The 14,686-nt window shown below is 33.5% G+C and overlaps 1 protein-coding gene across 1 annotated transcript in view; it reads right to left on the reverse strand.

Moving 5' to 3' along the window:
• The window catches only part of ADGRL2 (adhesion G protein-coupled receptor L2), a 193,202-nt gene that overhangs the window by 14,591 nt on the left and 163,925 nt on the right, over positions 1-14,686 (reverse strand). Inside the window, exons 11-16 of the mRNA XM_042781872.1 lie at positions 12,465-12,590; positions 12,018-12,223; positions 10,736-10,909; positions 8,924-9,133; positions 7,814-8,034; positions 6,401-6,467 (exon numbers count right to left, since the gene is read on the reverse strand). Of these exons, the coding sequence (XP_042637806.1) occupies positions 6,401-6,467; positions 7,814-8,034; positions 8,924-9,133; positions 10,736-10,909; positions 12,018-12,223; positions 12,465-12,590 (1,004 nt within the window). The remainder of the gene's footprint in view (positions 1-6,400; positions 6,468-7,813; positions 8,035-8,923; positions 9,134-10,735; positions 10,910-12,017; positions 12,224-12,464; positions 12,591-14,686) is intronic.

The raw sequence follows: 14,686 nt of genomic DNA on the forward strand, positions 1-14,686 counted from the left end.
AAATATTTTAAAAATATTACTTCAGCCACTAAAATGTTAGTGCTAAGATTTAAAATACCATGACCTGGCTTCACAGCCCACAGTCCTTCCAAATAAAATTAACCAATTTATTCTGGGTGAAATTATTAGGAACGTTCTAACAAAGATTCTATTTCTATAACAATCTGTTGCTGTAAAGAGTAGTCTAATTTAGGAAGCACTCAGAGATGATGAACAAATTGATGATCAATAAAAAATTGATTAGTACCTAAAAATAGAGACTCAGCAAAATCCTAAATAATAGGTGTGCTCTTACAATGACTTCCATGTGATGGATTTTTCTAATTCTCCCCTTCTGTTTAGCAACTCCCTAAAATACCTACACACTTCTTAGTCACACTACTCATATATTTGCCTAACTCCAGTGAGCTGTGCTTACTACAAACAAGTTTATGTCAAGTACACTCACATAGCTAAATATCACACAAAGTGATAAGAACACGAGTGCCAAAAAGAAAGCAGTTGTTTCTAACACCCGTAAAGTTGAATGTTTCAAAAGAATTTTTAAAAGTGAATCTCTTTAAAGACAACTGGAAATACTGGAAAAAATAATCATGAAACTATGGAAGGATTTTACACCCACATGTCAATATCACAAGTATATGAAAATTCTCCATTTTTAAGAAACTACAATGAAAATTATAGTCAATGTACTAATGTTAGATTGTCCAGAATGGTACTGTTAAATCTACCATTAAGTAAGCCTCTAAAATAAGACTTAAAAGCATACAAATAATGAGGCAATTGTCTATTTAACAGGACAAAGTACTGTCGTTTCAAGCCATTGTGAATCATAATACAGCAAAAAATCCTAACCAAACTAGTAAAGGAATGTAATCTGTAACTCTCAGATATTTTTCTTTACCTCAAATGCACATAAAAAAATAAGCACTTCATTAATATTTGCATATGACTTAATAGTCCTGTTAGAGAAAGAAAAGTGTTTTTTTTTGTTTTGTTTTGTTTTTTAAATGCATTATAAACTCACTACCATTGAATCGGATCTGACTCATGGCGACCCGTCCTTGAGTCCTTGTATCTCTACAGAAGTAGATTGCCCAACCTTCCTTCCGAGGATTGAAAAGTAATTTTTGTACAGTGAAATACATAAAACTAAAGTGACATGGGTCAATGTGTTTTTTTTTTGGTAGTGTTCCCTCCCTTGCCCTCCTACCCCTGGTAACCAACAAAGAAACTTTCCTTCCATATATAAACCTGTCCTTACAGAAAAGTATTCTATAAAATGTTATATTAACATTTTAATATATTAGCTCCAATATATATAACAATGAAATATTTTCTGGAAATAACTAAAACATATGTCTAAGCGTAAACGACTTTTTTAAAATGTGCTTTTATAGAGTTCTCTTATTTTCTCCAAAGCCTAAAAAAATTAATATTCAATTTTTTGGTGTCATGGAATAGATAATGTTGCTATGATCTTTTTAAGGAAGTAATAGACTATGAAAAGAACGGTAATTTTATAATGTAAAATATTTCAATATTTTTTTCCTCACACTTCTAGTTCATCCTTGCTTTCTTAAAATAAAGTGTGAGGATCAGAGCAAGAGACTGAGGGGCAAATAAAAACATCTCTGATAAAATCTCAGCCAAAAACAGTCACTTGAACAATAAAGGGTGGGTTTCCAATGCACTAAACTGGAAGGAAAAAAAAAAAAAACGCCAAACTCACTGCCGCGGAGCAACTTCAGACTCATAGCAACCCCTCCTTGAGTTTCTGAGGTGATAATCTCTATGGAAGTAGATTGCCTGGTCTTCCTTCCGAGGAGTGGCTGGTGGGTTTGAACCACCAGCCTTCTGGTTAGCATAGGCACTACACCACTAGAACTTCTTTCCAATGCACTAAATGGCTGCAAATCTACTTTCTTTGTATTTTTCCCACAACACCATTATTTCTAGCCATATTCAAAAAGTTTTCAGTGGCTGCGTTTTTCAGAAGTGGGCTTGGCCAGGTCCTTTTTCCTACTCTGCCTTAGTCCGGAAGCTCCACTGAAACCTGTCCACCATGGGTGACCCTGCTGGTGTTTGAAATACTAGTGGCCTAGCTTCCAACATCACAGCAACACACATGCCACCGCAGTTCAGGAAACTGACAGACAAGACTGAAGTGAAGGATCTCATTTTACTTGAATCCAAAGTCAATGCCCATGGAAACAGGTGTCAAGAAATCAAACAATATACTGTATTGGGCAAATCTGCTGCCAAAGCCCTCTTTAAAGTGTTGAAGAGCACAGATGTCACTTTGAAGACTAAGGTGTCCCTAACCCAAGGCATGGTATTTTCGATAATCTCACATACATGTGAAAGCTGGACAACGAGTAAGACTGCAGGACAACTGATATATCTGAATTGCGATGTTGGCAAAGAATAGTGAATATAGCATGCACTGCTAGAATGAACAAATCTGTCTTGAAGGAAATACAGCTGCAAAGCTCCTTAGAAGTAAGAATGGCCAAACTGCATCTCTCATACTTTGGTCAAGTTGTCAGAGACGAGTCCCTGGAGAAGGACATCATGTTTGGTAGCGAGGAGGAGGATTAGTGAACAAGGGAAGAGCCTCAACAAGATGGATTGACACAGTGGCTGCAATGATGGACTCCAGAATGGCAACAGTGCAGGACCGGGCACTGTTTTTTCTTTTAGCCGTACATAGGGTTTTCAGAACATATTTGACAGCACCTAACAACTAATAACAACAGCCATATACTTCTGTCCTTTTATTTTTTAAAAATTTTTTCTGGTTAAAAAAAGTGACTTCTTTCCCTTTCTTACTTTTACTTGTTTGCCACTTATTTTTCTGCCTTTGGTATGCATTTAAAAAGAAAAGTAGCACAACAGGCAAACAAGGAATTTTGCCTATTTCTCATTGGAAAGCAGACAAAAAGGTAGGTAGAGAAAAAGTCTCCACCATCCATTTGCTGCTCTTTTCCTTTGAATTCCAATGCAGCCCCTCTTGTTCCTTGGTTTTCCTTTCTAACATAAGTAATACTTAGTGTAAAACATAGTATTTAGGTGAAATAGCCCTATGCCTCAATGAGAAAGGAAAAGGATGGAGTTATATATACAAAGATTCATCTAAACCTAGTAACTGAATATAACTATTTATATTGAAACCACTAATAAGTACAGGTTATGTTGCATATCATATATCAACCACTAATCTGATGGTTAATTTTGGAGATGAGGTAACTCATTCTATTATTTATCAGCTTTTAACTCTGTTCCATGTATAAAAACACACATAAATATACAGAATCTCTCTTTATGAGAAAGGGTGAGTCTAAATTCAGAAGAGAAAAAAAATGTTCCTATTCTGATAGGTATAGACTATGAGGCTGACACAGGACCAGGCAGTGTTCTGTTCTGTTGGACACAGGGTCGCTATGAGTCAGAGCCGACTCGACAGCACCTAACAACAACGTTCTGATAGAAGCACCAAACTGGGGAACTCTTTCTCACTGATGAATATCACTCATTCCTGTTTCATAATAATAATTTCATAAATAATTATTTAAGTAATCTCTTCCAGTACAATTAGCTGAAAAAATCATAACTACTACTGATTTGGCATAGCTGAACGTCACCCATATTGAAGAAGAGGAAAACATAAAGAGGGAAAAACAGGGCCCACAGATTATAGTAGTGCACTGTTTGTTTTACAGCCATCAACCTGCTCAATTGAATCACATCCGTCTGAGCTTAGCAGTTTAAAATTCATTCCACACCTGCAGTGCTGACATGGATATGATAAGACAGAGGAACAGAAACACCACTCTGAAGCAACCTAGCTGAACTGCACATGTTCTGACCCTTTTTGTCCTCCCTGGAGTTTTTGCTACTTGGCAAATGCAGCTCTAAAACTGTGCTTGTATCTCCAGATCTCTGCTGTTAGCCAAGCATAAACCTATTTCCCCCTGGGACTAACAGCCAGAGAGGTGTTCTCTGAAGAAGACTTCTAAATGAGTGTGTGAGCTGAACTCTTACTGAACTGAATTAATTATTAACGATGCAGATGGAACTGTCCAAATGATAAGAACAGCTCCTGACGTGTCATGATCCAAGCTTTCATTAAACCATTTCAGGCATACTAATGGTTTCCCACTGCTCATTACTTACAAGCCCTTTTCTCATAGATATAATAACTCTAGTGCCTGTAGGCAAGAAATTCTATAAGAAAGCAGAAGTAAGATGTTTTATGTTCCTTAGCATATTATTTTTCTTCATAGAACTCTTATTACATAAAATATACATCTATTTAATACTACTAAGTTAAATGGCCTCAATTCTGAAAAGCTAGATAGTCAAAACTATACTGGAGAGGCCAATATCTAATTTTTGTTATAAGAAAATGCTTTTAAAAAAAAGTATACAATATAATTTTATACCATAATTTGTGTCCAAATTGAGTTTTAAATGTCTTATGGCATCCAAGAGATATGTAGGTAAATGCACTAATATTCAAACATATGTGGTACAATTACATATTTCAATTTAGGTTACATGCAAGATATTGTTTAGTACTACTATACCACTCTTTGTCTCTCTCTGTTGACAATTAGAGGGAAAAGCAACTATAATTGCAGGAGAAGAATTACTCCTAGGACCTATACCTATACCTGCTGTTTCTTTTTCTTTTTTAAAAAAATTAGGAACATTGTTCCCAAAAACCCCTTCACATCTCAACCTAAATGATTTGGTACAGGGTAATTATGACAAGAGTAATAAAGAATAGTGGACTCTCAGTGTAAATGGTCAATAAAATAAGATGCCCCTTACCTCTTCTTTTCTTACTCTAACCTGAACATGTGTGAAAATTAACACTTTTCATCAAGGAAAACATCATATAATGCTCTCAAGTCATTAAAGTCATTATTTATCATCAGAGATTAATAACAACACTACAGTAGAAGAGAACAGATGATATTTTTGTGTATCAAATATCCCTAAATTAGTCTTTATATTTTTCAAGGTGTAAGTGTGTTTGGCCAAGTGCTTACGGGAAAAAAGAAGACTGTCCTCAAGGAGCATCCCTCTTCATGTCAACTGTTTGCCATTTAATTCTAGATAGGCTTAAGCTGTGTTCACGTAAGTAAACCAAGAACAAAAACTGGGGCAATAACCTGAATTGAGTAATTCAGATGAGAAATCAGCTTCCATAGGAACATTTGAGAATGTTTTACTGGTTTGATTCATGCAGGCAATTCATCCCAAAATTTCATTTTGCTGTGCAAAAGTAATTTTGTGAAATAATGAATTTCAATGCCAAAAGTATATACATTGGGTTTTTGGTTTCCTTTAAATACTAAAGATTTTTCTTAAATTTTATGAAACATTAGTTAATCACAGAAACATCCTGAGACTAATTTGTATCACTTTAAAAAAAAAAAAAAAAATCCTTAAAATAGAAATAAAAAAGATATATGTAATATTTTTTTTTCTTTTCAATTTTAAACATTAAACACTCATTTCTATGAGCATAATTCTACAATGGTGTAATAAGTTTTAAATACCAAAATCCAAATATTTTGGCCATATTCTTTTACTTCATTTTAACTATATTTCAAATAATATGGCTAAAGTTAATGTAAGAAGTAAAAATACTTTAATATTAGTATAGTTGCATCAAACTAGGTTTTAAAATAATATTTCTTAGAAACTACATTTTTATTTCATATTTTAAGTGTTAGAAAAGTAATTTTATGGCTAGTGGTTTTAAAATTGATTTTATATTCATTTTTCAATCAAGGCGTAAACTTTTTGTGCCCTAAAAATGAAGAACAGGCATTTATTTAAAGATCATAAATTACTCTGTGGAAGTGAAGATAGTAAATATTAAGATAATGCTCTTTCACCTTTTGAAACATTACTTAATTCATAAATACTATACAGGCTCAGTACAGGGATCATAATGTAGAATTCAGAGATCTAACTTCCTGAATTAAATACAACTCAGTGAAAAACTGCACTACCCAAAAGCAAACCAAGTGATGGATATCATTCTTTTTTAATTATCAGATTAGCTCTATTCTATACAGCTCTAAAATGGCTTCATGTAAATTTAATTTTTAGATCATGACATTTTTAGCATACTATTTTAAAAATGTAAAAAAGTACATTTAAGAGGAAAGATGATTTTCAGAAGTAGTACTAAATAGCAAGTGTATGAGATCTCAGTATTGATATATTATTTAAAATGTATTACGTACTTTAATCTGTAAAATAGACATGTTTATAAATCTTTGAATGGATAGATAAATTAACAATTAAAGAAATTATCTTTCTTTGAATAGCATGGCTAAAGTTGTAAGCTGAAAAGGAGGGGAAAATATAGCCTGCTTACCAGAATAATGAAGGTAACAGGTCCAATGAAACTCCATATAAAATAATTATCAACATGAAGCCAGCAACTATCATAAAAAGAAAAGACAGTGTATTAAGTAGTTTCAGTGGTTTCTTAACATTTCAAAGAAAAAAAAATTTTTAAATGTGACCAACAAACACTATTTGTACAATTGCCTTGAAAATTCATTTATCTTTGGCAAGAATAATTCAAAGTAATCCTGAGTTGGCTTTAACTTAACTAAGGTAGTGATTTACTTACTTCAACCTGCTGTTTTTCATTTCAGGCTTTATATTTGACAAAAGCTAAAGAACAATGCTTATATGGGGAAAACAATAAACCCTACTCCACTGCCAAATTCTTAAGGCTTCTAACTTTAGTAAGAAAAACTTGAAATTCAATATCTCAAATTGTCTCATCATTTCTTAAGCTCTACATATAATCTTAAAAATTTTCCTTTTTGCTCTATGTATGAGGTAAAATGCTTAACCCAATGGACCGTAACAGATAAAAACTGTTCAGATGTCATGTTTATTTCAAAACAGTATAGCATAAATACCTCAACTGGGTATTAGATGAACATTCCTGAATAATACCAGAAGGAAAAAAGAGAGGAAAAAAAAATAGAACTCATACAGTATTAGAGTAAATGATGCATAAACTTATTAGGACAGATTTTACTTAGTGGTTCATTTTTCATATAACATTGAATCCCCACTGAATTTCTTTTATTTGTCTTTCATCACCTGCACAGTCAAAAAAGGCTTTCTTTAGTCCAAAGAATCTTTATATAACTAATTTTATCAAAGGAAAAAAACAAACAGAATTGGAAGGCAAATTCATGCCTCTAGCAAATCAAATCCTTAGAAACATGCTATGTCTACCTCCTGTCACTTTCCATAAATATCTGTATTTTTATAAATGAAAGACACTGACTTATTTTAATCCTTTCAAACTGATAAAACATTATCAAAATAAAACATATGGGGTAGAATGTGCTGCTGTCATCATTCAGAATGAGAGTGAGTTAGAGGGTTCGCTGCACAAAGAGAGCTAATGAAGCATTAGCTTAAAACTGAGTAGTTAAACCTGTCAGATGCTTTAAGTTCAGAAGAAATTTTACTTAATATCTTTCTAAGGCCAAAAAGTTATTTACTTTTTCAATTTGTTTCAGGTCAATCCTTTGTGTTAAAAAGAAAGTCCGTAATTTAGAATCTGCTTTGCCAGAGTACAAATCCTCTGAACCTAGAAAATTACAAAAGACTTGATTGTAATTTGTGCTCGGCATGCCCATTCTCTTACCAATAAAGCTTTCAGATGCTATTTTAGTCTGTCAGGGACCCTCACTGACAGCTAACAGGCTTTAAAAAATTATTCACTTGAAAAACACTCAGGTCGCTTGCGATTACTTACGCTTTCGCTGTTCCATAGCTCTTGTAGTCAATAGCTGCTGAAACTCCAACCACTGTGGCTGGAAACAAGTAACCAGCAACATAGTAATATTTCTTCCTTGAATATTCACTTTCAAAAACTTCAACTAACATCAGATACAGCTGCACACCTTCTAGGCACATCCAAGCAAAAGCCGCCAAAAAGAAAAAGTGTAAAAGTCCTGCAAATATCGGGCATGCAATCTACAAAGGAAAAGAATGGAAACACATGACAATAAACATCCTAATCCAAACTGTGAAATATTTGCTAACATTACCATTTTCTTTAAAGTGCATCATTTAGAGTCAACTAGTTTCTTCCAAGTCTTTTTTCATAATTGGAAACAAGTTATTAAACAATGTAAAATTTGAGCCGAGTATAATGCCAGGTGTGCTAGACATTTCATTACTAAAAACACATTATCATTTCTTAGTGAAATTAAATATCCAGTAAAGAAAACGTTTCTGAATTTCTTGAGTTATCCCTGATATAAATCTAAATACTCTGTAGATAACATGAAGAGCAGTTGTTTATAAATAAACCAATCCTTTTTCTATAAAATTTAAAAAATTTGCTTTCATGACAAATACTCTGGCTCTAATTACCTAGAATCATTTTACTGTCACATATGGAGCACTCTTAAATTCATTCCCATTCAGATGAATATAAAGTGAAATATTATCTAATTATTAAGTTCTGTTTCTGACATTACGACTTATGAATAAATTGCTCTGCATATACAGAGATGATCACTGGTCAGAGTGACTGTGTAAGCAAAATATGAGTTTTTTGAATAGCATCTTTTCAATATCCCTAGCATTTCACTATTCAAATTACTTGCCTGAATAATATCACAGAAAAATGCAATTGTACTTTAATATATGATATGAACAGTCATGTTTAGAATAATATTTTTTTCTCTTAAAATAATATTACTTAATCTGGCTGTCTTTTAACTTATTAAAAACTGTTTTTTCAATTTTGTTATGTCAATTATGTCAACAGTCAAATATTAACATCAGCATGTGTGGAGTCACACCTATTATAATCATTTTCAGAGATTGAAGGTCAATAAACTGAAGGAGTGCTTACCAAATATTTTGTCTTATCAATGCCTATTAAGAAAATAAATTCAGCAATGAATAGGTTGATACAGAGGTTCTTGTGAATAGTGTTACGATCACTCTGTAGGCCACGGAAAAAGCAAAAGGTAAAGATGCAGATAGCCAGGCAAACAAGGGAAATGACAATTCCCACCCAGGTGATGACTGTGAGAAGTAATTCATGGACTCCATCTTTGTACTAAAAAAGAAGATATGAAGAACATTAGTATTCCTGCATCATATTAACTAAAGGAAAGCTAATAATAGCTCATGAAATAGTTCAACTTTTAGTAAACTGCTCTGAAAAATGCAAGCAAACTCCAGGTTAGAAACCAGATCCATTCCCAAGTGTGTCTTTAAGTCAATTTTGTAGTTAAGTTGGAACAAATGCACATGGTTTTTATTCAGCATCACTAACCAGAGGCTGCTGGTTCAAAGCCATCAGCCACTCCTCGGAAGGAAGGTTGGGGAATCTACTTCTGTAGTGATACCACCTTGGAAACCCAAGGAGGGGTTGCTATGAGTTGGATCTGACACGACGGCACTGAGTTTGGTTTTTTGGTTTTAGTGCAAGAAAAGGCTTGAAGGCTTTTCAATGATTTAAAAGCTGCACATGTAGCAAGTGAAGGTGCTTTCAATGAACAATTTGTCAACTTGTCCTAATAGGGATTGGTTCAATTGTTTCAATGTGAGGGCAAATTTACATAACATTAAAGGATAAGTACGAATTGTGCTATAGTCTTTAAGCTGAACATTAGTAAACTGCCTGCATTCATTTGTGTTCCAACAGGGCTCAATATAAGGAAGAGTACTTAACCATATGATAGAGCTTGATATTATCTCACTGGATACTAATAACTAAAGTATGACCTATGAAAACTATTTTTACCTAGAAAATAATGCAAGAGCCCAATTACTTCAAAAATAATGACTGAACTAATTACCTATATAAACATAGGGAAAATATTTGTATGTTAGAATAATAATGACTACTTGGTTATGGTTTAAAATAATTGCCATTTTTATTATTTTTCTCAGTCAACAAATTAAAAAGTTTTTATTTTTTCCTTCGGTTTCTGTATTTGTATACAGAGAGTTGAATTCACAATAGAGTTTAGAGTTTTCATGATGTATTTCTTAAAATGTATTTATGTTCTGGCTCTCATTCTCTTACTCACAAAAAGGAATCAGGAAACAGTCCAGAACAGGCATTCTGATTTTTCAAATTCGGTGGCTTTGTATCATGTGTACAATTACAGTGACAAGGTGTTAGGAAACTTCAAGGGCAAGTGATAAAATAAGGGAGGACATGCAAAACTTTAGAGCTTCTGTCTCTTTTGCAGGGAGCTCTGGTGGTTTAGTGATTAAGGCATTTGGCTGCTAACCAAAAGGTCAGTGGTTTGAACCCACCAGCTGCACCGTGGAAGAACGATGAGGCAGTTTGCTTCTGTAAAGATTTACAGCCTTGGAAACCCAAAAGGGATTGCTATGAATCTGAAGCAACTCGATGGCATCTCTTTTCTATGACGACTGTTTTCCATTTTTTTTTCTGATTGCCTCCCACAGACATTTGTCCAAAAAAGAAAAACTTAGAAGTACATAAAGTGCTATCAGAGCACATAGCTTTGAAAAAGTAATAAATATAATGCCAAGACTCTTAAAATATATGGACAGTGTAGAAATTCATGTTAATTTGTTTGTTTTTTAGTTACGATAAGCACCCAAAGAAAGGACTATAACACAAGCTGTACTGCAACTCTGAGGTTTTTCTCTGCTAGTAATTAGAAGTGCAAATACTTACTGCAATTTCCCTGTGGGCCATGAGAATTGCGAAATTGGTTAGGTGGCTGCATGCACACGTCGTACGAGTTTTATTAGTGTCAACCAGCTTGCAGCCCTGGGTAGACCAATATCCCATCATAGTTCTCTCTGAGTAGTTCCAGAAGGAGCAGTTTGCATTGAAATAATTGTCAGGCTGGGAAATAAAATGACAAGATAAAATTAGGATTTTACACTCTAAGATGGCTATAGCAATTGTTTAATATGTGTAAAAGGTAATTTAGATTAAACTTTGCATGTTTCGGACTATAAAGTTTTTCATCAGCAAAATTGTGGACTATGTTATACAAGGCAGATATCTAGCTTAAAAGGGGCTTTATAGTCCGAAACACTTTAAAGTGTACTCTAAATTACCGAACACCCATTTTACACTATTACAATTTCCATCTTAAGATTTTACATACTGATGGTACATTAGAATAATTTTTTTTTTCCTTTCTGACAAAATTAGAGCCATGAATTTGTTCTGAGGAAATTCTTTAAGGACCAACTGTTCTAAAATTCATTTTCAATTCTAGGTTCCTTTCTGGTTATTTCTAAATGACATGTTAGCGACAATTGGAATCATGCAGTAGTTAGTACCTCAAGGATCTTAAAAGAGTAAATCAACTGAAGCAGTTATAAGAGGAACATAACCACACAAATTTATTCTTCCTCGGCAATTCTTGGGATCCACATGGCTATTTGAGAGCACTTATTCACTCTACTTATAAAAACAGTGGACAAAAATTCTTCAATCTAACAGCACAGTAGAATAATTTAACTACTGACTTGCATTCTAGGACACAGAAGAGGAATCACATCTCCTCAATACTATAATCTTAAAATATAATGCTTGGTAACAATTTTGTTAATGTGATAAGTAATACTAATGAAAAAATGATTTGCCAAACTAAACATGCAGAGTCTTAAGAGTTAATATTTGGCTATCCTACTGCTAAGGTAGAGTTAATTTTCACTCTGAAACAAATTAGAGTCATTTACATTTTCATGTTGATTACTGAATTAGCTTTCATTAAGAATACACTTAAGTTCTAATAATCACTGAACCAGGCTCATTTAATTTTATGTTCAGAGACTTAAATAAACTTGTGTCTCTGACCCAGTCCAACATTTAAAATTCAAATAGAAAGGTCCTTTCTTTCCTCTTTACCATTTCCTCTTTCTCTCCATCCCCACACTATGTCAATTTTGCTTTCCATCCTCCTGGTTTTCCCATTAATCCATTAGCATACGTAACTTACATCAATGTGTGGCAGGGTAAAAAGCACAGGATCAGTCAAGTATACTCGGCTTGACTCTTTATTGATTGAAACCGAAATGACATGGGAATTCACTGCAATAGTACTATTACGACCAATAAAGTCACCACCCAGTTTTATGGTGGCATTTTCTGTACTTAGAAATTGTCCCAGACTCCGGTAAATGATGAACACCAACTTTGCAAGCCCTAGAAAAGTAAAAATAATAATATATGCTTATGTGTAAAATAAGACAATGAAAATAATCTTCCAGAATCATTATTTGGATTAAGTATATTGAAGAAAAGTAAGGCATTATTTTAAATTTGCTTTAAATGTTAAGCTGATTTTATTATGCTAGGAATCAAATACTAAACATTTAAGAATAGGTTTAACTAAACAACAACAACAACAAATTGTCATTTTTTAAAAGACTATGTTCCATCTTACCATTCCTGCTGTTCTGTTTCACGGTATTTGCAGAGAGCTGGATCGAGCTACCTGATCCTTTGATGCCCAGAGGAAACTTAAAGTCCTGGACTTGTCCTTCTGTGCTGAGTACTGCAACTTCTAGAACTGGATGAGGCAAAGGATAGAAGAGGAATGAAAAAAAAGTACATTTTTCAAATTGAAATACAAGAAGACAAATAATATTTATATGAAAACTGCTGCTATGGTTCTTATTTTTTGTTAGTCTACTTAACTAAAACTTTACTTTTAAATTTCATCAAAATCATAAATGAAAAAATATAATTACTCTAAGGAATCTTAAAGCTTGCCTTCTCTAAAATAATTTGTATAATCATTTTAACCTGTTCTTCATATTTTTTCTTTTGTCATGAAGTAATTCCAGACTTCTAGGAGCTCTGGTAGCATAGTGGCTAAGACACTTGCCTGCTAACCAGACGGCTGGCGGTTCAAACCCACCAGCCACTCCTCGGAAGGAAGGTTGGGCAATCCTACTTCCGTAGTGATACTGCCTCGGAAACCCAAGGAGGGGTCGCTATGAGTCGGGTTTGACTCGACGGCACATAACAACAACAATAACAAGCCTATGAGTATGAAGTTTCATTTAAACTATTAAAACCAAAAATATTTTTAAATGATACCTTTCATTTCTATTAAGTAACTTTTCTGAGACCATTTAGCTGTGATAAAATTAAATATTAAACATAAATTTGAATGTCTTTTTCATGTATCTATTTCTATATACAAAATTTACTATAATATGTGAAATTATAAAGGGGAACTTTATAGCACAAGACTTTCTAAAAGTAGTCACATCAGCACAGCTGGTTATGAGAAAATTTCTAGCAATATATTCAAATTTCTCTTTATTTCCTATTATATAATTATCAGTCTTAAATACTCAAGCCTTAGAATTAGGAAAAATAGGACCTATAGACCAAATCTGGCCAACCACCTGTTGTAAATAAAGTTTTATTGGAACATAGCCACAACTACTTCAGCCTAATCCAAAATTCAAAAGTTTGAATGAGGTAGCCAAGTGAAACACATGTAAAGAAAGGAACTCAACACATAACACTGAGAAAATTTACCTGATAAACCATGTCAATGTTGTTTGTTTCAAAAAATATAATAGTAATTGCCATCAACATCAACGTGTACTGTCTATTATTATTCCAATAAAGACTGCAATACTGTATCGCAATATTCATTTAAGTGAAAAAGAATTATTGATCCTACCATAGTTAACTGTGTTATATTACTAATGAGAATATGTCACTTTATTCAGAAAATGATGAGAATTATACAAAAACTATTAATTTCAGATATATAAATCTTAAAAAGCAATACATACTTTTAATAATAAATACAGTCCACATATTTTCCTCTGAATTTTACCTTCTTTACGGCTGTATAACCCCACATAGTTATTTCTATGCTTAGACAAAGGCAGGTTTCTGTCTGGTGTGTTAAAAGGGTCACTTTACCACATGTATGGAGATACGATAAATTCATCCCCCTTCTTTTCTTTTTATAAACATGGGCTCGTACCATTATAGTGTGACTTTTGGTCACTTATTTATTTTTTATCTCGCACAAGTTTGTTTTGTAAAACACATACAGACTTAGTGTAAATGTGAGAAAAATAGCATATAAAGATCTGTGTAAGCTATTGGACCACATGTCAAGCCCCTGAAATACGAATTTATATTAAGAGTTATATGATTCCTGGAACTGCATCAGCTACAGAATCTGGTTGAGATCCTTATGTTATTGATATACATATGAAAAGATTAAGCAAGTAAGTGGGTAGGTAGATGATCTCCCCCTCTCATACTAGATTCTGTGTGTGTGAGGAGTTATAAGGAAAGAATGACAAAATACGCATCTAAGATATGTCTTTTTCTTCCTCATGGTGAACACAGCTCTCAATTACTGGTTACTCTTAAGACAGAAAATACAACGAATAAAGAAAATCCTCTACACATTCAATGCAATCCCAATCCAGATCCCAATCCAGATCCCAACAGCATTCTTTAGGGATATGGAAAAACCAATCATCAACTTTATATGGAAAGGAAAGAGATTTCGGATAAGCAAAGCACTACTGAAGAAGAAGAACAAAGTAGGAGGTGTCACACTGCCAGATCTCAAAACCTACTATACAGCCACAGTAGTCAAAACTGCCTGGTATTGGTTTAAGG

This window comes from Orycteropus afer, unplaced genomic scaffold, assembly GCF_000298275.1.
Source record: "Orycteropus afer afer isolate SDZICR_OR568_19922 unplaced genomic scaffold, OryAfe1.0 scaffold00189, whole genome shotgun sequence".
Classification (NCBI taxonomy): domain Eukaryota; kingdom Metazoa; phylum Chordata; class Mammalia; order Tubulidentata; family Orycteropodidae; genus Orycteropus; species Orycteropus afer.